This window comes from Gigantopelta aegis, chromosome 9, assembly GCF_016097555.1.
Source record: "Gigantopelta aegis isolate Gae_Host chromosome 9, Gae_host_genome, whole genome shotgun sequence".
NCBI lineage: Eukaryota > Metazoa > Mollusca > Gastropoda > Neomphalida > Peltospiridae > Gigantopelta > Gigantopelta aegis.
Window position 1 is genome coordinate 35,136,029 of NC_054707.1, and position 27,196 is coordinate 35,163,224.

The window sequence follows — 27,196 nt, forward strand, 5'->3', positions numbered from 1 at the left end:
CATCCACACTTGGGGAGGATGTCCCTTCGTACAGCATGGTAAAGAAGTGGGGTGCGGAGTTCAAACATCCACACTTGGGGAGGATGGCCCTTCGTACAGAATGGTAAACAAGTGGGCTGCTGAGTTCAAACATCCACACTTGGGGAGGATGGCCCTTCGTACAGCATGGTAAAGAAGTGGGCTGCGGAGTTCAACCATCCACACTAGGAAAATGATTCCCCTTCAGACAGCATGGTAAAGAAGTGGGCTGCGGAGTTCAAACATCCACACTTGGGGAAGGATTCCCCTTCAGCATGGTAAAGAAGTGGGCTGCTGAGTTCATACATCCACACTTGGGGAGGATGCCCCTTCGTACAGCATGGTAAAGAAGTGGGCTGCGAAGTTCAAACATCCACACTTGGGGAGGATGTCCCTTCGTACCGCATGGTAAAGAAGTGGGCTGCGAAGTTCAAACATCCACACTTGGGGAGGATGCCCCTTCGTACAGCATGGTAAAAACGTGGGCTGCGGCGTTCAAACATCCACACTTGGGGAGGATGTCCCTTCGTTCAAACATCCACACTTGGGGAGGATGTCCCTTCGTACAGCATGGTAAAAACGTGGGCTGCGGCGTTCAAACATCCAAGTGGGCTGCGAAGTTGCGGAGTTCAAACATCCACACTTGGGGAGGATGTCCCTTCGTACAGCATGGTAAAAGAAGTGGGCTGCGGAGTTCAGGATGTCCATCCACAGCTTGCGGAGTTCAAACATCCACACTTGGGGAGGATTCCCTTCGTACAGCATGGTAAAGAAGTGGGCTGCGGAGTTCAAACATCCACACTTGGGGAGGATGCTGCCCTCCACACTTGGGTACAGCATGGTAAAGAAGTGGGCTGCTGAGTTCATACATCCACACTTGGGGAGGATGTCCCTTCGTACAGCATGATAAAGAAGTGGGCTGCGGCGTTCAAACATCCACACTTGGGGAGGATGTCCCTTCGTACAGCATGATAAAGAAGTGGGCTGCGGCGTTCAAATATCCACACTTGGGGAGGATGTCCCTTCGTACATCATGATAAAGAAGTGGGCTGCTGAGTTCAAACATCCACACTTGGGGAGGATGTCCCTTCGTACAGCATGACAAAGAAGTGGGCTGCTGAGTTCAAACATCCATACTTGGGGAAGGATTTCCCTTCAGCATGGTAAAGAAGTGGGCTACTGAGTTCATACATCCACACCTGGGGAGGATGCCCCTTCGTACAGCATGATAAAGAAGTGGGCTACGGAGTTCAAAGATCCACACTTGGGGAGGATGTCCCGTCGTACAGCATGATAAAGAAGTGGGCTGCCGAGTTCAATCATCCACACTTGGGGAAGGATTTCCGTTCAGCATGGTAAACAAGTGGGCTGCTGAGTTCATACATCCACACTTGGGGAGGATGTCCCTTCGTACAGCATGGTAAAGAAGTGGGCTGCGGAGTTCAAACATCCACACTAGGGAAAGGATTCCCCTTCAGCATGGTAAAGAAGTGGGCTGCGGAGTTCAAACATCCACACTTATGGAGGATGTCCCTACCTACAGCATGGTAAAGAAGTCGGCTGCGGAGTTCAAACATCCACACTTAGGGAGAATGTCCCTTCCTACAGCATGGTAAAGAAGTCGGCTGCGGAGTTCAAACATCCACACTTGGGGAGGATGCCCCTTCGTACAGCATGATAAAGAAGTGGGCTGCGGCGTTCAAACATCCACACTTGGGGAGGATGTCCCTTCGTACAGCATGATAAAGAAGTGGGCTGCTTAGTTAAAACATCCACACTTGGGGAAGGATTCCCCTTCAGCATGGTAAAGAAGTGGGCTGCGGAGTTCAAACATTCACACTTGGGGAGGATGCCCCTTCGTACAGCATGATAACGAAGTGGGCTGCTGAGTTCAAACATCCACACTTAGGGAAGGATTCCCCTTTAGCATGTTAAAGAAGTGGGCTGCTGAGTTCATACATCCACACTTAGGGAGGATGCCCCTTCGTACAGCATGGTAAAGAAGTGGGCTGCTGAGTTCAAACATCCACACTTGGGGAGGATGGCCCTTCGTACAGCATGGTAAAGAAGTGGGCTGCTGAGTTCAAACATCCACGCTTGGGGAGGATGCCCCTTCGTAGAGCATGGTAAAGAAGTGGGCTGCTGAGTTCAAATATCCACACTTGGGGAGGATGCCCCTTCGGACAGCATCGTAAAGAAGTGGGCTGCTGAGTTCAAACATCCACACTTGGGGGAGGATGCCCCTTCAGCATGGTAAAAAAGTGGGCTGCGGCGTTCAAACATGGCAGCGAGAGCCTGGACGACGACCCTCGTCCGGGAAGACCAGTCGCCGTCACCACACAGGAGACCATCGCCAAGATTCTTAACATCACCATAACAGATCGACGAGTAACAGAGCGTTACATTGCCACTGAGATAGGTATCTCCCAGGAACAAGTCCATGCAGTCATTCACAACAAACTCCAAATGTCCAAGGTTTCAAAGGGGGAAGCTAACAATGGGGGGGGGGGGGGGGGTGCTCTTCCATCAAGACAATGCTCCAGTCCACAAGTCCACAGTGCCCACGACTGCCATCGAGGAATGTGGATTCAAACTGATCGAACACTCACCTTATTCTCCTGATTGGCACCCTCTGACTACTACCTCTTCCCGAAGATGAAGAAGTTTGGTGGTCGTCATTTTCTCTGAGATTGTGACGTCATGGATGCTGTGACAGACTTCCCGGTGGTCCAAGATGCCATCTTCTGCAGGGAAGGGATACGTACGCTCCATGACCGCTGGACTAGGTGTGTTAATGTACAAGGAGATTATGTTGAAAAATTACTCCTTCTACCTTAGGCCACAAACTTCTCCTCGTATGTCTAAATTAATAAAAGAATTATTCGTTAGGAAAATATTTATACAAAATGTTTGAAAGAAGAGAATCGATAGTTTTTGACACTTGTGTTCTTAAATTTTATACACAGTTTTATACACATTTATTATCCTTATCCATCTGTTTCATAAAACCTTCCCTTATACCTGTAAATTGTTGTGATATGTGTAAGTCAACTGTTCAGCTGCACACGCTCACGGTTAATAAAGAATTGAATTGAATGTATCTAGAATGGGAGTAGACCTAGGTTTTTCATAATGTTAACTCCAGTCGATACCGATTGATCTAATTGTTTTTTACTCATTCTTCATATAACACCTTTCTAGTGTAATATGCCTTAGTATTTGTTTCTTCGGATCGCACGCAGTCTCGGGCCAGCTCTACAACCGGTTGTTTCATGACCTGTTCAGCAACAGTCCTAGATACATGAAACACACTCCCCCGGTATTCAACAGCTCATCCACCGTCTCCATGGACCTGTCAATCACTCTCTTGCAAATTGAAGATGTGGTATGTACTAGTCAGATCTTGCTGAGGCGGCGTCGTAGGCGTCGTGTGTTTGTTGTGTGTGTGCGTGTGTGTGTTTGCGTATGTGTGCGCGTTTGCGTGTGTGTGTGCGTGTGAAAGAGAATATATGTGTATATATATGTGTGTGTGTGTGTGAGAGAGAGAGAGAGAGAGAGAGAGAGAGAGAGAGAGAGAGAGAGAGAGAGAGAGAGGGAGAGAGAGAGACAGAGAGAGAGAAAGAAAGAGAAAGAGACGGAGACACACACACACAGTCACACACACAATATATATATATTAGCACTGTAGTTGTGTTTGTATTTTACATTAGAAATTTAATGTTACAATAAATGAATGGATGAATGAATGAATGAATGAATGAATGAATGAATTTATGAATGAATGTTTAATGGTTATTGGGTGTCAAACTACAGTAAATGCAAAAATGAATTATCAACATAAATATAAAATTTCAACAGTTCAATTAAAACACAGTGTACAGAACTGTGGAGAAAAAAAAATATATATCACAGATAGGTAAAATTAAAATTTAGAATAAAATTCAGTAAAACGAAGAAATTGCAAGAAATGTTAAGGATGGAAATCTAATGTTACAAGATAGGGAGATAAGATTGCACCTTTAATGACTACACATGTGCTAGATACGTCGCCATCACACCGACATAAGAACAAAAAATAGCCTACAAACCTATCAAACAAGACACACACCATACAATTTAGGTTTGTGAAATGCAGAATTGATATTTGGTTTGTTGTGTAGAGTACCAGGTTTCAGTCCCTGAAGATGCAGACGTGGATGATGATGACGTGGAAAGACGGGAGACTGGCATGGGACCCCCACGAATACGACAACATCATGAACATCCGGGTTCCGTCCTCCATGGTGTGGGAACCTGACGTCATGTTGTGGAACAGGTGAGTCGACAGAGTGGGATTTTAAAGGCACTGTCCCGAGTCTGCTACCATTGCAGTGTGTATACCACCAATTCAAAACCCATAGACGACAATAGTAACATGTGTGGCCAAAACTCCCATAGACGACAACAGTAACGTGTGGCTAAAACTCCTACCTGCAGCGTATCATTCGACATAAACACCACAGATATAAATACTACCACACCTTGCCCTTAAAGTGAATCAGAAAAATATTGGGGTGAAGCTGCTCATTTCAGACATAACGGATAGCATCTATGACTACCCTAGTTCAGCACAAAATCTGAGTACATTTTTAACAGGTACCCCAAACATGTTTCAAGCACAACGCTACATGACACAGTGGTACTATATGAAATAAAATTGCATACATTTTTTGCCCAGATAAAGCTATTGGACTTGTGGTGTTAACTTCTCTATCAAAAGTTCGGTGCATCTCGAACTTTGACCCAGCCGGAAGTTATTTGGTTTAGTACTACCTGTAACATCTTTACGATCATCAGATCCTTTTTGATGACTAAATAGAGGATTCGTCACTGGTGCATATAAAAGATCCCTTGCTACTAATGGAAACATGCAGCGGGTTTCCTCTCTATGACTTTGCCAATATGACCATATGTTTGACATCCAATAGCCGATGATTAATAAATCAATGTGCTCTAGTGGTGTCGTTAAACAAAACAAACAAACAAATCGTCACGAGTGTTGTGTTTTAATATGGAAAATATCAACCGAGTCTATGTTAATCATTATTTTTCGAGGCTCTGTCGAGACAAATACCGATTAACTAGACGAAGTTGTAATTTTACATATTTAAAAAAACAACACGAGTAGCAAATTCTATTTATCCTATAACACTTCTAAAATTACATTTTAATTCGATATTTAGTAAATCAAAGTTCTGAAGTGATCGCGATTAGCACAAATATAGTTTGACGTCACGCACTTCAACTAAATCTCACCAAAACGTTACGCTCAGATATACAAGTCTTGTTGGCTGTAAACAAACGACCCATTGACAGCAAAACATTATTAAAGGGACATTCCTGAGTTTGCTGCATTGTAAGATGTTTCCGACTAAAAAAATATTTCTACGATTAAACTTACATATTAAATATATTTTCTTGTTTAGAATATCAGTGTGTATATATTCAGTGTGTTATTGATCGTTTTGATATTTGTAAGAAACCAAACTGGATTTTGTCTTCAGATAATTTCGTACGTACGAAAAAAACATATTTTAGGAAATAAAATGAAATTTAACCTAGTACAAATATTAGAACGATCGTATACAGCCACTAATATTTTATGCAGAAAAATATATTTGATATGTAATTACAATTGTTAAAATGTCTCTGTTAGTCGATAACATCTTAAAAATTGCAGCAAACTCAGGAATGTCGGAAAGTGCCTAGAAATGCACCATATGTGAATGTTAGTTCAGTTTTACTTTATCAGTAGAAACACAAACTCCTGATAGTTGCCCCCTGCCCCCTTCTCGAATACCAGAACACCCCTTAAAACCAGACAGTTGATTTGGTCCATGTTGAGTGCAGATTGAATCCATAGTTTAAACAGAATCAAAACTCAGTCGAGCTGTACAGCTACTTGTGTTACTGTTATGCTCCCTTCATTTCTGAAGTAATCGTTTCAGTTACCCCTGCGTTAGCTGTTCCTCGTCGTGGTGGGGCGGGCCGTAGCCCAGTAGTAAAGCACTCGCCTAATGCCCAGTCGGTCTGGGATCGATCCCCATCGGTGGATCCATCAGGCTATTTCTCATTCCAGCCAGTGCATAACGACCGGTATATCAGGCCGTGGTATGTGCTATCCTGTCTGTGAGATGGTGCATATCAAAAACAAAAAATTCCTTGCTACTAATGGAAACATGTAGCGGGTTTCCTCTCTAAGACTGTAATGTCAAAATTACCAACTGTTTGACATCCAATAGCGGATGATTAATAAATCAATGTTCTCTAGTGGTGTCGTTAAACAAATCAGTAACTCCTTCGTATACTATTCCTCACCGTGGTATAGGGTGGTAACATTTCCATGGGTCTCCTTGACAGTGGCGAATACAACATATATTTAGTATATCTTCGAAATTTAAAAAAAAGAAAGAAGTTATACAAGCATCTGTGATACTATAATGTTTATAGACATGTTTTTCGTGTTGTGCAATATCGGTTTCTTTATCACAGCTCCATACACCGTTTGCATGATCTGCGTGACCACAGCGTTTGTTTTTGTCTTAGCGAACATTTTATTTTTGGCATGTTGTGTTGATCTTTCGCAGCTGTATACTTTCAAATCTGTTGTGTTTTTTAGCCTTGATAATTCGGTTCAGTACTCAGGCCCATAGCCAATGGGGGGTCGGGGGATCGGGGGTGTGTCGGTCGATCCCCTTTTTTTTTTAATATGCCCCCAGACCCCCCCCCCCCCCCAAAATTCTTGGCTACATAAGCCTATACGACTCCCCCCCCCCCCCTCCCTTCTCAAAATTCTGGCTACGGTCCTGTACTACTGGTTTGTTTACCACATCTCTGTTGGTCACTGTTTTCGTGGTCTTATCATAGCGTTTATTTTTGTCTTTTTGATAATTTTAATCTTTATGTGCTTCGTTATGTCTTTCACAAAATTTAATTAATGTGTCTATTTCTTTGATGTCTTTGATATCAATATATATATTTTTTAATTTTACAGTGATGTTGATCATTATATAACTTTGATACCTAATAGCCATACGCCTATGATATTCATGAAATGTATTATAGACAGGATACATTTAAAGTTAACATTTGATTAACGTGTAATTTAGGGCGGGGCGTAGTCCAGTGGTAAAGCGCTCGCTTGATGCGCGGTCGGTCTAGGATCGATCCCCATCGGTCGGCCCATTGTGCTATTTCTCGTTCCAGCCAGTGCACCACGACTGGTATATCAAAGACTGTGGTATGTGATCTCCTATCAGTGGGATGTTGCATATAAAAGATCTCTTGTAGCTGGTTTCCTCTCTTAAGATCCAATAGCCGATGATTAATAAATCAATGTGCTCTAATGGTGTCATTAAACAAAACAAACTTAACTTTTATAAACCTCCGACGCCATATAGCCGTAAATAAAATGTGTTGAGTGCGTCGTTAAATAAAACATTTCCTTCTTTTATAAACCTCCGCCATATAGCCGTAAATAAAATGTGTTGAGTGCGTCGTTAAATAAAACATTTCCTTCTTTTATAAACCTCCGACGCCATATAGCCGTAAATAAAATGTGTTGAGTGCGTCGTTAAATAAAACATTTCCTTCTTTTATAAACCTCCGACGCCATATAGCTGTAAATAAAATGTGTTGAGTGCGTCGTTAAATAAAACATTTCCTTCTTTTATAAACCTCCGCCATATAGCCGTAAATAAAATGTGTTGAGTGCGTCGTTAAATAAAACATTTCCTTCTTTTATAAACCTCCGACGCCATATAGCTGTAAATAAAATGTGTTGAGTGCGTCGTTAAATAAAACATTTCCTTCTTTTATAAACCTCCGACGCCATATAGCCGTAAATAAAATGTGTTGAGTGCGTCGTTAAATAAAACATTTCCTTCTTTTATAAACCTCCGACGCCATATAGCCGTAAATAAAATGTGTTGAGTGCGTCGTTAAATAAAACATTTCCTTCTTTTATAAACCTCCGACGCCATATAGCCGTAAATAAAATGTGTTGAGTGCGTCATTAAATAAAAAATTTCCTTCTTTTATAAACCTATATAGCCCAATGTGGTCAAGCGTATCTGCACTGGGTAGGAGTTATGACTGCTAAAAAGCACCAAAAAACAACAAACAAACAAAAAAAACCCACAAATTTGCTCACGGACAGCACGGGTAACTTTGACATCCTTGTTTGTCTATTTTATAATAAAACTTTTTTGTTGTTGTTTAAAGACACCACTGGAGCAGATCGATTAACTAATCATCGGCTATTGGATGTCAAACATTTGATAATTCTGACTCGTAGTCATCAGAGGAAACCAGCTACATTTTTCCTAATGCAGCAAGGGATCTTTTATATGCACTTTCTCACAGACAGGATTCTTTGCATTACCATAGTTTGACACCCAATAGCCGATGTATTTTTCGTGCTGGGGGTGTCGTTAAACATTCATTCATTCATTCATTCATTGTTCAGTTGCGGTGCACTGGTTGGAACGAGAAAAAAACACACCAATCAGCTGAATGGATCTACCGCGGTGGTTCGATCCTGCGACGCAGGCACCCCAAGCGAGCACTCAACCGACTGAGCTAAAACCCGCCCTAACATGTGACTTGAAACATCTTCTTCTTCTTCTTCTTTTTTTTTTTTTGGGGGGGGGGGGGGGGGTGGCTGGAGTTGCTCAGTGGTACAGCGCTCGCCGGATGCGCGATCGATCTAGGATCGATTCCCGTCGGTGGTTTAACAAAGGACGTGCTATGTACTATCTTGTCCGTGGGATGATACATATAAAAGATCCCTTGCTGCTAATCGTAAATCAAATGTGTTGAGTGCGTCATTAAATAAAACATTTCTTTCTTTTAATATTTCAGCCCAACCGGTGTTCACTTCACTCGGGTGCCGCTCGTTCTGTATCACGATGGGTCTCTGACGCACGTGCGACCCACGTCCATCAAGAGTCGGTGCTCCATTGACAAGCATCGTCCGAACGACAGCTTCACATGCAAACTCAAGTTCGGTTCGTGGACATACGACGGCAACATGTTCGACATTAAGATGAAGGCTGGTGAACGCGGTTTCGACATGGCATGGTTCCAGCAGAATCCGAACTACGCCGTGATCAGCACGAACTCCACCCGCCACGTCGAGTACTACCCGTGTTGCCCGGAGCCTTACGTCGACATCACATTTGAAATTACCTTACAGCGAAGACAAGTCTGAGAAGAAACTCACTGTCCTCCTACCCTCACATTCACCCCATCCAGGCGCGTTTAATATGTACCGTGTTAAAATCATACTGAATTGACTGAACAATGAGGACTGGATTTCAGTAGGACTGGGCGAGTCAACTACTCGCCGACAAGAATCGGCGGTGAAAGTATATATATATATAGCTTTAAGTACTTGACAGGATTTTTTTTTAATTCGGGCAAAAACCAGCATGCCCTCCTACATAAATGGGAGCCCGTACGCCTATGGTTAGTTGTGGCATGGAGGGGTCTAGACTGTGGCGATTGAAGTTTATGGGGTGGGGGTCGAATCTGCTACCCCGGAAAATATATTGGACAAAAAACGAAGAAGGGTTTCTACCCTCGACCCCCCCCCCCCCCCCCCCCCCCCTTCATCTGCACATGCGCCTGCCATCCGCTTCGAAAGAATTCTTCGTGTGTGGAGTAGTGATGGACTTTTCGAAAATGTGGTCCTGAGGCTCAGTGGACTTAATTCAGGAGTTATTCTGTTGACAATCTATTTTAAGTTTCATTTAAAATGTTGAAAATAATAGAAAAAAAAAAATCTTTAAGATATAAAAGAAACTGGTTTTTCACAACAGTAAAGATCGCTTGCTTTTCACGCCAATCCAATTTTCTTATCCCCATCATGTAACGCCTTTACTCATTAAAAAAAAAAAACAATCTAAAAAAACAAAAAGCAACTTCAACAGACATAACGGCGTTTTGAAATTAAAACTGATTGGGATTGAATTGGATAACATATTAACGTGCCTACGTCCAGTTAAGGTTCAAACACGTCTCTCCTGAGCACAATCTCCGACTTCGCCAGCGACTGGTTCCGGGACGGAGGGGGGTAGGGGTGTGCGCATGGGCGTCATTTGCAAGGAAAAAGTGTGGGGGGGGGGGGGGACAATTGGGTTCTAACAATATTTCGTGCGACTAATCGCGAGCGCCCTAGGCGTGAAACGACTCTAGGGGGGTCGGGGGGCATGCCCCCCCCCCCCCAGAAAATTTTGAAAAATGAAGGTCATTGTAGCTGTCTGAGAACATTATTTAGAGTAGTACACCACCATGTACACTGAATATTTTTTGCCATCCCAAAAAGTGTGTGTGGGGGGGGGACATCAGATATTCTGTCCCCCCCACTGCTAAAAGTGGGGGGGGGCATGTCCCCCCTGTCCCCCACCAAATGACGCCCATGGGTGTGCGATAGAGTTGGAAATGGGCAGAATTATGGAAATAGCAATTAGCGAAACAGTTAATATAATTTTAAAACTGCTTTTTTGGATGCGATACTTTTACAAACGGGCTGCATCGTGGTATGTAAAACCAAGATTATTGACAGAAACATTATCTTCTGAGAAACAGTGGGTGCTTGTGTCTTTAAAAAATGGCAGCCTAATCCGTTTACAATATCTCAACAGTATTGAAACCTGGTGTGTTAAATATCACGAGTCAAATGTAGTCAAATTATTCGCGAGCGGTCGGCTTCCTGAACACGCCACTGTTACAATCATGTCTTAAATATAATGAAAAATGCATTACGCAAAAGTAGAACTGCGTGAATTAAACTATCATTCTTGCATTTTTAAAGGCCAACTGGTAAGAGTTCGCCAAATGGAAACACCTTAAACCCTAGCCGCAATTTAAACAGTAACTAGATCCTAATTTTTCAAGAAATACCAAATGGATGTGAACACGAGATCTGAATCCATATGATGATGTACTAAGGCGTTACACTCAACAAACTGTCCTGAAATCCAGAGATCGTTGATGACAATCAGACAAGTACAGCTAAAGCAACTTCACTCACCTAGCAACCTATAAGGACTTGCTTTAATAGTGATCCCACGAACAAAACAATCTACTGGATAAAGTTAAACCTAAGTGATCGAACCATAGGGGAATATGGGCACGTTAATAAGAATTCCAAGTTAAACCTAAGATCCGCTAAGCTAGAATTTATTAGAACTTCTTAAAACCAGCACACGATCATCTTCAATGATACGAGTACGTTTCATTACAACTGTATTTATTCTAATGGGAGTTCTGTTCGATGCCAGTTTTGATTTAGTACACGAGTGGCAATCCTCTTTGTGGCGGTGCAAGAGGGATGGAATCTCCAGTAAAGGATCTCCTCGGGACTGGCTGTCCTATAGACGAGGCAATAGATACAAATTCATGGAATAAACCACTATTTTGCCAAATGCCCATTCGACTCTGTATTGTGCAGATGGAGCCCAGGCTCCGTATTCATAAACGTACTTAAGTCAGTGTAGGATACCTAAATACATACTTAAAATACATTAATAAGTATCATATATTGACTTAAGTTCGTTTATGAATACGGAGCCTGGGGCCTATTTCACTAAACATCGAAAGTTTACGACTGCTACTAGCAGTTATACCGGACGTGCGTTTACACGTGTTTGGCATCTATTTCACATATAAAATTGCATAATTACGGAAGATGGAGCATTTTAAAGACAAACAAACAAAACAAAAACAAAAAAAAGTGTATTTCTAACTATATTTATTGTACTATAATTTTTTCATTTTTTTAAAATAATAGTATTCAGTTTAAAACCTATTAGCTTTTGTGTCTATTAAAATTATTGTCTTGTCAACATTTTAAGTCCATTTTTATAGTCTATTTACCGCATTAATTATATCATTAAATATACATATTAAAATATTCGCGTTTCTTTTGTTGTTCAGTATATTAAAAATTCACGGTATCTTATAGGCTACTCCAGAGATAAGAGTCACATTTAGGACAGTTTTTTTTATTGCTTAAAGGTATAATTTTTCATAAACAGCCATGTATATGTAACAATTTACAACAGCCACGTGTACACTCGATATTTTGTCCGCAGTTTAGGAGTTACAAGCATCTAGAACAGGACTTCCGAGATTATTATTAAAGCAATACATGTCTCCTACAGGGACCTATACATTTCCTATTTTCTAAGTTCAAGGGCCATAACTCTGTGAAAATGAGTAAATTTGTATATTTCCCAAGTTCAAGGGCTGTAAATGATTAAATCGCCATGAAATTCAAACTTGACCTGTAACAGTACATTATAAAGCTATATACAAAATGTCAGCTCGATATCTTAATTATTGTCAAATTAAAAAGTTTATTTTATTTAACTAAGAGCAAATTGATTTTTTTTATCTTATCGACTATTGGACGTCAAACATATGGTCATTCTGACAGGTGTTTTTTTTAAGGAAACCTGCTGTCGCCACACAGGCTACTCTTATACGGCAGGCAGCAAGGGATCTTTTATTTGCGCTTCCCACAGGCAGGGTAGCACAAACCATGGCCTTTGTTGAACCAGTTATGGATCACTGGCCGGTGTAAGTGGTTTACACCTACCCACTGAGCCTTGCGGAGCACTCCCTCAGGGTTTGGAGTCGGTATCTGGATTAAAAATGCCATGCCTCGACTGGGATTCGAACCTAGTACCTACCAGCCTGTAGACCGATGGCCTAACCACGACGCCGGTTATTGTCAAATTACTAGTGTGGAAACTAATATATGGGACAGACGGACGGACAGACAGACAGACAGACAGACAGAAGGACGGAGATGAAATAGCACATAACGCCAGCATTACAAGGATGGTACATGGTCTATTGCTATGTAAAGTATAATCCTCCAATCACTAGTCAACTTTAAAATCACACTGATACATCGATTCACTTGATGTCAGCAGTTAGCGTCATTTTAACAATGAAGTACATGCCACAGATTCCCGGAACCCTCAAAAGAACCTTTAAAAAGCCAACTAAGACTTTATGCTAGTCTCAGACTACCAACTGCCAGCAGAAAATTGGCCAACTCGATGGTTGCGTTGTAATTTCCCAAATTTCCGACTTACGACGGGTGCGCTCACATTAACAACTAATGGGTTATACGACGAGAATCGAGTTGTAAGAGCGTTCAGACTAGCAACATGACAGTCGTAGAAGTAGTGACAGCAGAATGTTGGCCAACTTTTTGCTGGCAATTGGTATTTTTAGCCTAGCATAAGAGTTTTGTGAATAAGGCTCCTGGTTTGAAAAAAAAAACACCCAAAACAAAAACAAAAACCCCACAGCAACCTAATCAAATGTTGTTATAAATATTTTGCTAAATTACGGAGATAAACCTCAACACGGCCACACGTTTAACAGATTTTAAAAGTCAGTCTCGCTTTCTTGAACACCATTCTGTTTTTGCCAATCCAAAGAGTACGAATAAATCATGCATAACAAAATAACTCTCATGACTTTTAAACTCTTTAAAATCATTTTATTACATGAATGGTAGTGCTTGTGTTGCCTATATCTACAAGACCTCAGCAACTATATATTACAGTGACATACTAGACCATACAATTGTACAAGTCAAATTTACTAACACCGACGAAACCAAAGCCTTGTTTATTAAATCTTTACCTGGACCCATGTTTAAAACTTGAGAATCCAGACTTAAGTCATATAACCGTGATACAACTTTAGTCCATACTAATACTTAAGCTCAAACCCCAAACCTATAAACAGGCCTAAATCCTTCAGAGCTAGCTGCCTGAATCCATGGTTCCACCGTGGCAATACCTATACCGCAAATGTGAGGAAAAGCCTTTTTTTCTTTTCCTTTTTTTTTTAAATGCAATATTAAAAGACCCGTTTTTATGCATGTTACAGAGACTTCTGAAGAATTCCAGTCCTATCGGCAGGGAAAGGAGACCAGGGACCAATGGAAACCACCACAAAAGCATTTCTGCTTTTAACAAATATGACCACTGACTAAAGCTTTAGAGATGGATGACTTGGTTGAAAAATATACATAACGTTAATGACGGTTTCATATTCACAACCCAAACCATACTGTCAAATAGTACCAGGCACAATAATTAATATTCATCTTAACATGAAAAAAGGACGAGGTTTAAAAACAGCCATGTATGTACCATACCAAAGCTTAATGGCCATATGTCTAATTTTAACGCTAGATGCTTGTGGCATGTAATTCTGAAGTAGATGCAAAAAATGGTCACAATCGCTGGACAAAATTATATTAAGTCCCTCTGTCCATGGGACATACCATTTCAGCAGCGGAATCTGCGAATAATACCAGGGTTCTCGTGGAAAAATATCGACCTTTGCTAGTCATTGGTAAAAACAAAAATAAAAATCCACATTTCTAAATAAAATTTTGTTTATGTAAGGAATAACATCTGTAGTCGGTAGGATGGTAGGTAGGTTGCAAAACTTTTAGTCCAACATCGAGACCCTAATCTTTCTGATGGAAAAAACCCCCAGAAGATGCAATGAAGTCCACAACTCTACATTACAGCAACCCACATTATAAGTCAAGTCAATTGAACATAAGACATTATAAGTCAAGTCAATTGAACATAAGGTTCAGCTTTTATTATACAGTACCACTGCAGTAAAACGGTTTGAAACAAGGACCCAGAGCAGTGGACCCTGGAAAGATATTGTTAACGGCCTAGGCCCCATGAGAGAACAAGTAATCATCACCACAGTGATAACAGGAAAGAAGGTCTGTGTTGATAGCAAAACTACCCGTACCAACATTTACAGTTTTATTTAATTACAATAAATACAAGATGGTCAATAATTTGGATCCTAGTTAAAATGGTTGTAAAGTTATAGTGTTCTCATTTAATATTCACAAATGTTGTTAATACAGCTTCATTGGCATCAAAATCAAATACAAGGCCAAACCTCAGACATCTAATTATTTTTGAAATTTTAAAGAAAATTATTAATATAACCACAACATTAGATGGACATACCTCTTTTAATTTATAACACACCTTCTTTTTTTTAGCATTTTAAGTATTTTAACAGTAAGCAAAATGTAGTTGGGTCGAATAAATGTCATTACTAATTTTACCTTAATGCAGACCAAAGGATTTGTTTCATGTGTGCCTAGGGTAACTTGATGAAATTGCTTATATGTGACAACATTCCAAGGAACCCCATATATGTATAGTCTATATATTTTAATAATTTCATGCACACATATATTATTATATTGTCATAAACACCATCGATTATACTCACAACATAAACATAACTAAAATAGACCTGTTGTAATAAATAATCTTAATGGTAAAACCTATTGTGACCTTCCAGTATAATAATCTTTCAACTGATCAGTTTCTTTTCATTATATTTCATTAATTAGGGGTCGTTAGTGATCAGTTCCAGCATATAAAGAACACCTCAACATGGCACTCTGTAACCAAGAAAAAAGAAGATTTAATGGAATGAAACATGGTGCTGTTATTCAACCACAAGTGTCTGCATAGAAATATACATAATGGAATGCGAAGGTGGCTGGATAAAAAAAAAAGAGAAAAAAAATATAATCAGGGCTGGGGGGGGGGGGGGGGGGGGGGGGGGGAAAGAGATATAAAATGAGCCCAAATGATGAAATACATTTTCACAAATATTTTAAAGATTTTACTGAATACCTTTCCAATGGCAAACCAAGAAGCATTGCTGTCTGGCAATGAAGCACGCATGGTTCATAACTAAATTCGCCCCCAAGGACCCTGAGCCCATATTTTCGAGGCTATCTTAGCACTACGATATCATAAAACCAGTTTGCAATGGCGTTTGCTGTAGTGACATCATAGCCTAAAATAGTTTTGCGATATCGTAGCAGTCAGATAGCTTCTAAAATCTGTAGCCAGAATACTTAACCTATCCTACCCTGTCCACATGTGTCACTTGATGGAAAGGAATAACCAGACTGAAAGGACTGAAAGAAATAATATGCAGTACACCTAACTCGTCATTTGTATTAAATATGAGATGCACTTCGTGGTGTGTTTGGTATTGTTTATTGTCTATGAGTATCTAAATGGTCTAAGTTACACAACCACTGCATCCGGTCTGTGTTACTGCAGCTGGTAAGACATCCACCTGGTATCACATATAATACACATAAAACATATCACTAGTCCGTCGGCCTGAACCGCAATCATTTCGTCTAATCATACAAAACAAATACACATTTGCTAGATAGTCATTATAAGTACATAGTTTAATAACCTTACATATATACACTATGGTTGGTCCAAAGGGTTTTTTTTGTTTGTTTTTTTGTTTATAGTAATTATGTTCGTAAATTATTCTATGTAATAAACATATTACATTAATGTACAATGTCATAAAATATGGATCTTGTTTAGACAGGCATTACATTTCTCCAATGTTGTCCATATCCAAAGTTGTTCACAGCATTCCCATTTGCATTTTTCAAAGCTGTTAATAAAATTGAAAGTCGTTAGTTTGAATATAATTTGATATTATGATATAGGCCAAGAGCTAACAACATGTCTCACCTGATACGAACCAATCACAAATCAATATACATGTATTCAACATTCAAATTTCAAAATGGATTATTCTCCACACTATACAACTAACTGCCAACTATTATCAGTAATAATTAACAAATCAAACAAGCTGACAAGTTCCATATATATATATATCTTATATTATATAATATATATATATATATATATATATATATATATATATATATATATATCTAATATTTATATCTTTTTTCTAAAAAATTTTGACAAACTACTATGACATATTAAAGTAAATCCATCACTGTTAGCAATAAGATTCTGACCTACTGACATCTATACACATCAGCTTAATTTATTATTTAATTAAGAAAAATAAAGACAAATGGGTTTATATTTAACTGGCTTGTTGGAATATCACTTCTGAAGGTTCAAGAATGAAAAGAAGATATTTTTAGTCCAATATGCACATCATCATGACCTTCCTTTGTAAAAAAAACAAGTCTTTATAGCAACAAAATGAACTTCCATTATTTTTCCAGACATGTTGGTTTAACTTTTAACTTTTTCATTAAAAAAAAAAAAAAAATAATAATAATAATGCCTGAAAAAACAAAAGTCGGTCTCTGGTGAGACCAAAGTTCCAGAATTGATGCAGTATAGATTGCACAGAAAAGGTTTAGTTTTTTTTACGTCCTCCTCACCTGCATTGGTCCATCCTCAATTGCCATGGTGCCCTCTCCTTTGCCTTGATACCCTAAATATTTTCCTAAACAGTAGCATGGGGGATTCTGTACAACCCACAGGTTACTCCTACAAAAATCGACGTAGTACAGCAAGAAATTAAAGAAAAACAAAAGTTGATGCTCTAGGTCAAAATCAATGACTCGCTGACCAGACACCATAAATTTAATAATAATAATAATAATAAAAAGCCTAAATGAACAAAGAAAATGCAACATTTAAAGATAATGTACATTGCACCAAAATGTACATGTATATAGGATCTCCTGGGCTTCTTATTCATATGAATTTATCCACACAAAAAAAAACCTTAATTCTATGAGAGTCAAAAGTTCAAAATATAATATATTTAATTTGGATTACAAAGCAGAAGATATTTTTCTACATTCAAGCACACCAAGCTATATTATTGGAAGTGGTTTTGAATAGACCAATTCAAATGCAATTTATTTTTTTAATTTAACACCTAAATCTAATTATAGTGTTACTGACACAACAGTGCAAATATTCAGAAAAAAACTTCCATATCTATGTGAACTTTTGATGCAGAACTAACAATATGCTACTTATACTTTTTACACTGTGGGTTCAAAACTGGTCGCATACCATCATAGAGCAACTGTTTACGACATCTGTAAAAATGTTTTGAGATCAATGTTCTATTTATTAAACCACTTGTGAAGGAATATCGTCAACCCTGTTATTTGGCAAATGTTGAAGTTTATTTATTCTATTTTCAATACATTGTACATATAAATCACTGTTAGCAATTTATTTTACAGCATAAAACTAAACAGTAGCTAACATGATTACCTATACATCTAATTTAATTAAAATGGACTTAAAATATTGCACATGAAGTAAATGTTAATCTCTATACCCAACGACTACACTAATTCGGTGAAACGTTAATTAGATGATGCTTGGAATAACTAGCCTCCAATATGTTTATATCATTTCATACTTGAATGCACATGTGCCTCTCACACAATAAGAAAACACAAAACAAAATACTGCATAAAATATTATGCAGCAATAACATATATTATATAATTCTAATCGTTTCCTAAACTTGGTTTAATAAAGTATGAAAAGGAAGAAGCTCAATTTACTCATCAGATATAACAAAAACAAAACAATATTTTTAAATGGTGCTTTTGTCACTGAAAACCATAAACAAAACTATTCGTACAACTGCAGTGGAAAAAGCTTTTTCTACACTGACCAAATGTAAATTATATACATGTACAAAAAAGGTTAACTCTGATAATAATTTCAATTAGATTTAAAAAGCTGTCAGACAACACCCAATAAAAAACTGACATTTAAATTTGAACAATGCAATAATGTACAAGAGCTGTGCTTATCAGATATGTTTATTAAGCTTTATGGTAATTACTTAACCTACATCAAAATTTTATCTTGCAGCACATTTTAGTTTTAAGAGGTCACCATGAATTATCTACACAATAACCATGTTATGAAAAGAAACAGGCAAAAATAAATAAGACAGAGAAAAACATTCTTACAAATATAACATCAGTCTGTAATAATAACTAAATATTTTTTTTACAAATAAAAAAATTTAAATAAACAATGTCCCACTTTAACAAAATGTATAAAATTGTATTTACATCTCCGTAGCAAAGTTGTTTTATTTTACTACTAGGTCATAACCGAGTTAGGGAAAACACATCTAGATGTGCTGTTAATTACAGTGGAGTCAAATATGGTGACCATGTTATGTAATCTTTCTGACTCACTCAGTTAAATAAATCAAAATACTACATAAGGAATGTATTATTTCTTTTAGCTTCATCAAGGTATTAAAAAAAAAAAAATAATCGAAAACACACCAAACATGAGCAAACTGTGACTCAGCAAAGCTGTTCATACAAACGTTTGCCATGCTTCTTTTTCTTTTTTGTGTTCATACCCAGATGAACCAAACGAAACAGAAAGCAACCCTTATAATTAAATTTTAAACATACTTATTAATATAAACTCAAAGTCACATTTTGTTTTCAATTATTTTTTGGTTCTAGGACAATAATGCTCAATAATACAAACTACCAATATAAAATGACATCATCTTATATGAGGTTCTCCGATATCACTTTTACATTCATCAAGAAATTAACAAAGGTGTTGCTACGACTGGATCAATGGGATGCCTTTAAATTGTATTGAATATAACAGAAATTTAATTATTAATCAAACAGACTGGGTGACTGGCTGGTTGGAAAGGTATTTCTATTTCACATCTACTTCCTAAACTAAGCTAGCCTGCACACTAACTAACCTACGGGAATTGTCTTGAAAACCAAGAACCAGTGGAATTGTTCTTAAACACTACATGATAACATCACATCACTAAACAGTGTTCTCTGTAACATATTTTTAGCAACACCGTTTATTAATAAGCAAAACAAAATAAATTTACAGATATATATATTACATAGGTTTATATATAGATCTATATATACGAAAATGTACAAAATCATGTAAATTATCAAATATTACAAGCAAGCATTAACAAACCCCTTAACAACAAAACAGATTTACCATAAACAATAACACTCAGGTTATAAATAAAATTTGTAATTTCACAGTATCAACAATTTTATTTTATTTTGTTTCAGATGACTGATGTTAATTTTTCAACGTCCTTGGTATTATTCTAACCTTCAAAAATATATCATGAAAAATAACATGAATTTCCTTTATATCACTTACTAATAATTCTAGAATATACATGACTGAAAATCTTCTGAATTTTTAACTTGATATCGACTTGTGCCTTCTGTGTAAGTTTACATGTTTTAATAAACTGGTATGATACAACCGAATATAATGTCGCATTTGTCTGAACATTATTAGATATTATTAATTTATTTATCTATTAAACTGTCATACCTATACCATTCTACAATATATTGGTATTTACAAGCATACTGGATTTTTTCCCTCACTTGAGCTAAACTGGTATATTATAAATTCTTACCTGCATTACTATACAGTTACTTTACTTAACACTAGTATTAATTACTTCAAAAGCACCAAAGCCTGAAAATGGAAATATGATGCACCACAGGCAACCCACTCATACAATACAGAATACCGGTATTGTACATATTGTAATATTAGAGAAAAAGTCACCAACGACAGAAAATCCAGCCCATTTTGAATCCAAGGGAGATCACCCACTAATGAGAGATCAAGAATGGGAGGGACCATGTTTATTATTGTTGTAACTGTTTCAGTAACAGGGAGTATAATTACAGATTATACCAAAACTGAACAGACAGCCACCATTATAACTGCTATTACACGATTGCAGACCATCAGGGATGGGAATGGGTGAACTGTTAAAAAGAGGATATCTAGAGGGGTCCCAGAAATTCTTGAAATCCTAGGTTAAAATCTGTGCCATCTGACCCATTTTGGAGGAAAGGACGATTAAAATGTGAGGAAACGCAATGTGCCATGAGAGGAAAATGGCTGATCCGAGGAGAATTCCCACCCCTGGATTATACTTTTGTCATAGCTGTAATGTCAAACGTAAACAATTTTGAATTCAAGGGGTTCACGCACTGTCAAATCGAGAATGTGAGAGGCCCTGTTCATTATTGTTACAACTTTGCATTAACAGGGGGGATAACTAAAGATTATATCAAAATTGAACGGACAGCCACCTTTATAACTGCTTTATAACTATAACAAACATATAATCTGCGATAGCATAAATACTATCGCAGATTATACGTTTATGTTATAGTTGTACTGTCAAATGTAAACAATTCTGAATACAAGGTATTTAATAACCGACATGACCATTGTATGCACCAAAAGGACAAATCTATTAGGTATATACGAGGCAATTTTAAAAGGGGGAATTAATTACAGTATATAAAATCAAACCTGGTCCTTGTGAATGTTGCACATGGCAGAACTAGATAATTGTGTGGTGTATGAATAGGGATTATCCCTCTTTCATCACTAATATAATTATTGTTGACTGTCAAATTAACGTTCTAAAAAAAATTATTAAAAAAAAAAAAAATCTAGTCAACATAAAGAGACTAGATGGCATGGCACATAAAGAGGCGTTCTTATGTTAAAGAGTTTTGTAGTAATGACTTGTAGTGCTCAGATTAATATGGGTGAACCCTGCAATCATAACCACTTTTCTAGGAAATAAGAACATGTTCTATTCCCTACTACAAATGGCAAGTTCCATGTCCAATCAAATTATGTTAAAACATACCCGTCAAGTTCTGTCCATTATATGACATCTTCCCACACGATATGATTCAAGTCACTACTACAAGTCGTTACTACAAACATTCTAACAAGAGAAAACACCCCTTAACACACAGCCAACGACCAAGTTCCTACCAACAAAGCAGGCAGACATTTTTAAATCTCTAATGCACAAAGAAGTCGACACTGAGAACGAAAGACCAGTCAATAGGAATGATTTTGTTTTGTTCTGTCACCACTGATAACAATCATGCAATATAGTCAACACTTTGTGTAACACAGAAACTGGTCACAGTTTACGCAGTGTGTTTCTACCCTCCTTTACTAAATGCTCAACTATTAACACAGATTACAATTAATCATACGCCTTTAACATTGGCAGGCAGATTATCAATATGACGGGAACCAAGAGTGTACACGCCTAACAAGTGATCTTCATGCCCACCAGAACTCCATGACAACAGCAAACCACAAATGTGTTTCACTCCAACAACGTGGTCCACGCTTAAAACAATCCTTCCAACAAGTTGGCAAGAATTTGTGCCACTGCATCTTTTGTCGACCGGACAGTCAGCCGATACATCTGAAATAATTGCAAGAAAATAAGCTGATTAAATAAAGAAGGAAGGAAATGTTTTATTTAACGACGCACTCAACACATTTTATTTACAGTTATATGGCGTCGGACATATGGTTAAGGACCAAACAGATATTGAGAAAGGAAACCCGCCATCGCCACTTTATGGGCTACTCTTTTCGATTAGCAGCAAGTGATTTTTTTATATGCACCATCCCACAGACAGGATAGCACATATTAAGGCTCTTGTCACACCAGCTGTGGAGAACTGGCTGGAACGAGACATAGCCTTGATTCAACAATGATAACAGTGTGGTATTATCACACTTTTTGAAGAAGCTGCAAAGATACAAAACAAAATTCTATAGGGAGTGGTTAGGACGCAATGCTATGACCCATCGTACCTCAGACAGAAAACTCCACTGATCAACATCTTGCTTCTGCTCTACCTACTCTGTACATACAAGTAGCTATCAAATTTACATTATAATAATACACATACAGTCAAACCTGTCTTAAGCGGTCACACAAGGGAGTAGATAAAAGTGGCCGCTTAAGACAAGTGGCCGCCGAATGCAGGTTGCCACATATATAGTCTTTAAAACATTTGTTGTTGTTTCTTGTTTTACCATCTGTATACTACTAATCAACGGGTGTGTGCTTCACAGTAGACTATAAATCTACTTTTGACATGTCGTCTCCTTCAGAAATAATGCAAATAGAATGTATTAAAATAACCGTTCTCAACAAGATTTTTTCTTTTTCTATTTAATTCCAACTTCATGCGGTGTATTGTTATAGTACGAGAAACTACAAATGTCAAGCGTAGCCTGCCCAGAGGCAATTAGATGCATTGCAGAGTCATACTTTCTTAATTGATACACGGTAGACATGTCAGGACAGAATGGGTCCTGAAGGTGTGAAGATCGATTCTTTGCTGCACCTTATGGCTGTTGTTAAAATATCCCTTTTGTATAATAGTACATATTTAATGTGGCTGCTTAATACAGGTATTTTAGCTATTTAAGATCAGATTTAGGTGGCCGCTGGCCATGTTAGACAGGTGACCGCTTATTACAGGTGCATTTACATCATAAATCGTTTGGGAGGGAAAAAAGTGGCCGCTTAAGGCAGGTGACTGCTAATTACAGTTGGCCGCTAGAACAGGTTTGACTGTATATTTACTTTTTTACCCATCTATCTTGAATTAGGTATGTGTTGTTGTGGATTAATTATGTTTAATGACACCACCAGAGCACATTGATTAATTAAACATCAGCTATCAGTTGTCAAACATTTGGTAATTATCATAGGCAGTCTTCAGAGGAAACTTGCTACATTTTTTATTTAGCAGCAAGAGATATTTTATATGCACTTTCCCATAAACAGAACAGCACATATTATGGCCGTTGCTGTATCAGTCATGGGGCGTTGGTTTGGAGGGAAGGGGGGGGGGGGGGGGGGGGGAGGAGAGAGAGAGAGAGAGAGAGAGAGAGAGAGAGAGAATAATTCAATTCTATTACCCAATCACATCAGATGAGCTCTTAGATGTATTTAAACAACCTGAATAATGTTCAATATCAAATCTAGGTGAAGCTGCGCTCTCTCAAGATTGTTAGCATTGTAAATACCTTCACTTCCAGATTAGGTTCCAGTCGAACCAGACAGCCAATTTGTTGATTCCTATTATGAAGAATTCCAGCTGACACAAAGTTTTCTGGGTTTGGATCGATTCCTTGCAAAATACTCAAGCCAAAGGAAAGAATCTAAAACGAAGCAAGAATGAAAGAAAAAGAAACAGAATTATCAATTAATAATTAAATGTACGTGTTAAAGATTCCAAATACTTAATCTAACACTTATTTTGTCAACAGTTCTATCAAATATTAAGTGTCTTTTCTGATGTCAAATTAAAATTCAAACTTTTAGCCAATATGTCGTGTTCAAAAACAAAATGTGACTTATGGGATAGTTCTTATTCATCAGTTTTACTTCTTTTTTTTAAACAGTTTGTTTGTTTTTGTTTTGTTTAACGACACCACTAGAGCACACTGATTTATTAATCATCGGCTATTGGATGTCAAACATTTGGTAATTTTGACATATATTCTAAGAGAAAACCCACATTTTTCCATTAGTAGCAAGGGATCTTTCATATGCACCATCCCACAGACAGGATAGCGCATACCTAGGCGTTTGATATACTAGTCGTGGTGCACTGGCTGGAACGAGAAATAGCCCTAAGGACCCACCAACGGGGATCGATCTCAACCGACCGTGCAACAACAAGCAAGCGCTTTACCACTGGGCTACGTCCCACCCCCTTTTTTAAAGGAATAAAGTTTTCCTCATTTAAAAAAGAACTCTAGCTACTACCATAACAAAACAATCGCATATTAATGACCAGCAGACATATATCTGGGAAACGTGTGTTGCATACTGTTGTAATCTTGGGGTGCTTAATGTAAAAATGGAATGTTTAAACAGTTAGGTCAGAAACCGACATTTAAACTTTTTTAATTATTTAAATTTAAAAAAATAAAAAAATCTTTGCTTTACCTTTGCTTTGCTCTGTTCTACATCTATTGGAAATTCAGCCTTAAATATTTTCTGACATTCTTGATTGGGTCTGAAAATAAAACAAATTAAATTACAAAGTGTAAGTGATAGGGATGATATACCCATTAAAAAATAAAGTTGAAATTATCTTTAAAAAGCTGAAAACTATATGCCATACTTAAATAAAGGTAATTTTTTAACATTTTACATAAAATAGTTTGTTCTTGGAAAAATATTTTATGCTAAAGCAAAAAGAGTAAAATCGAAATCTAAAATATCACATTTCTGTAGAGAACACTGAAAATTCACATTTCTGTAGAGAACGACGACAAAGTGTCTTATTCACCATTAGGAACTGACAGACGACCATATGCACTAACGGTAGTAAATTTGACTGTTTTACTGACAAAAGTGATTATATGTTTCGATATGGAATCACATTTTAATATTCCTTTCATCCTTTAATATTAATAAATGGCAAGACAGCCACTATAGTTTGATAAACATAATATACATTATGATCTGTCAGTGTTGATGATGAATAAGCTATCTTGCATGCACTTTACTATTATAAACAAAATTGCTTAAAATACCACAAAAACCAGGACAGTCAAATATAAAAGACACACTTCTAAGTATAATTCTCAAGGCAGTCCCATCCCTAGAAACATTCGGAGTTATCACCGAAATGTTTTTGAAATGAAATACTTACAAACTCAGTGCCTTCCACCTGGCGAAAAATGCTTCCGAGTTCATTTCAGCAGCCTCTAGAAATTTATTTAAAAACAGCGGCAACTTCAGGTTTAGTTTCTGTAACACGCCGCTGTATCTGGAACAAAATACAACAAACAATTCAAATACCTGTGACAGCCAAAATATTATTTACCTAGTGGATCTACAGAAAATTTATACAGACAATATAGCAGCCTAGAGAAACTGCAAGTGGATTTCATTTCATTGAAGAATCACACTTAAAGCTTCAGCTATCACATATACCCTAACATCATCATCAATTCCTGTCATGCCTAGTGGCATTTAGGGCAGTGACGAAGTTTCTCCAAGCCGGTCTATCCCTTGCCAATCTCTCGGTGGTGCCCCAACTGTGTCCTGTCTCCTTCATCTTTATTTCCACTGTTCAGCGCCATGTTGTTTTCAGACATCCTTTCTTTCTTTTCCCTTCAGAGGTCCAGCGCACTGCAGTTCTGGTGATAGATGTGTCTTGTTTTTGGAGCACGTGGCCAATCCACTTCCACCGTCTTCTGGTGATGATGGTTCTCATACCCTAACGTGGAAAGGTTAATTACCTTTTTTGATACCTGCCTTAAGCTGAAATACCAATCAACTGTGGGTGCGTGGGCAGTCCTCAAAATTCGCGGCGGCAATCGGCAATGCCGTCGCAAAAGCTATTGCAAAATTGATTTGTGACAGCATTTCATTGCCGTCGCAAATCTGAGAGTGGTGAAAGGTCTATAGGCATTTTTCTCTTAACTCTGTCCAATTACAGATCCCAGAAAAAATCATTTATAATCTAGTGTGGCCCAATGTTTCCTCAATTAATATAAATTGGTTTATTCCAGTATAGAAGCGCACTAAAGTAAAGATGAGATGTCATCTTTTAGCATATTATTACTACAGTGGATCGTAGATGAATAATTTTGACAGAAGTAATCTTTTCTTTAAAATTGCTGCCGTAGTGCTGTTGAAAAACTGATTTGCGACGGCACTTAACTGTAGTAGCAGACTTGTCAGAATTTCAAGGACTGCTTGGGTGTGGGTAATTTTTGGCATGCTTCCATCAGAACACTGTTCAAGCACACCTGTCATGGGCACAACTTCTGACTTTGCCAGAGAGTTCTGTCCATGACAGGCCAATCAACCAATCAACTTAATACTCAACTGACTTATGGGTAAAAGAAAAACATAAATGAAGACACAGAATATGATTTTACAGACCAATTAACGTAGTCTTCTCATATGTTTAATGTTGGCTGGCATTAAATAATGTAAAACCAAATCAAGGTGGTGAAATACTAGACACCGATTACATGTTATTAGCTTCGATCCTGGGTAGATGGGGTGGAGTTAAAATGCTGTTTAATTAGGGTAGCACATACCCTGATTAAACAAGCATTTTGAGAATACTGCTAAAGCAATACATGTCCTCTACTGGGCCCAACAATTTTTTGTATCTCCTAAATTCAAGGGACATTACTCTGAAAAGTGGGTAAATTGCCACAAAACTTCAAATTGATCTATAAAGCTATATACAAATGATAAAGCTATATACAACATTTTATCTTGATATCTCCAGGCATCGCAAAAATCCGGAATACAAATTTTCACATCTCCTAAGTTCAAGGGCCATAACTCCATCAAAAATGGGTAAATTGTCATGAAAGTCAAATGTGATCTGTAACAGTACATGATG

At 37.9% G+C, this 27,196-nt stretch overlaps 2 protein-coding genes across 4 annotated transcripts in view; one reads left to right on the forward strand and one right to left on the reverse strand.

Moving 5' to 3' along the window:
• Window positions 1-3,200: 3,200 nt before the first annotated feature.
• On the forward strand, window positions 3,201-10,136 carry LOC121381863 (acetylcholine receptor subunit alpha-L1-like). The gene is made up of 3 exons (XM_041511239.1): window positions 3,201-3,403; window positions 4,179-4,333; window positions 8,920-10,136. Exons 1-3 carry the CDS (start codon window positions 3,320-3,322, stop codon window positions 9,266-9,268), a joined length of 588 nt encoding a protein of 195 aa, XP_041367173.1. The 5' UTR covers window positions 3,201-3,319; the 3' UTR covers window positions 9,269-10,136.
• Window positions 10,137-18,072: 7,936 nt separating this feature from the next.
• Window positions 18,073-27,196, reverse strand: part of LOC121380638 (AP-2 complex subunit alpha-2-like) — a 56,021-nt gene continuing 46,897 nt past the window's right edge. For all 3 annotated transcript variants that reach the window (XM_041509549.1, XM_041509547.1, XM_041509548.1), the window contains exons 21-24: window positions 25,481-25,597; window positions 24,769-24,838; window positions 23,841-23,975; window positions 18,073-22,215 (exon numbers count right to left, since the gene is read on the reverse strand). In XM_041509549.1, the coding sequence (XP_041365483.1) occupies window positions 22,138-22,215; window positions 23,841-23,975; window positions 24,769-24,838; window positions 25,481-25,597 (400 nt within the window). In that variant the 3' untranslated portion in view covers window positions 18,073-22,137. The remainder of the gene's footprint in view (window positions 22,216-23,840; window positions 23,976-24,768; window positions 24,839-25,480; window positions 25,598-27,196) is intronic.

Coding starts and splice junctions, on each gene's coding strand:
- LOC121381863 (XM_041511239.1), top strand. CDS start 3,320: ATGAAACACACTCCCCCGGTATTCAACAGCTCATCCACCGTCTCCATG. Junction 3,404..4,178: donor TCTTGCAAATTGAAGATGTG/GTATGTACTAGT, acceptor TTTGTTGTGTAG/AGTACCAGGTTTCAGTCCCT. Junction 4,334..8,919: donor GACGTCATGTTGTGGAACAG/GTGAGTCGACAG, acceptor TTAATATTTCAG/CCCAACCGGTGTTCACTTCA.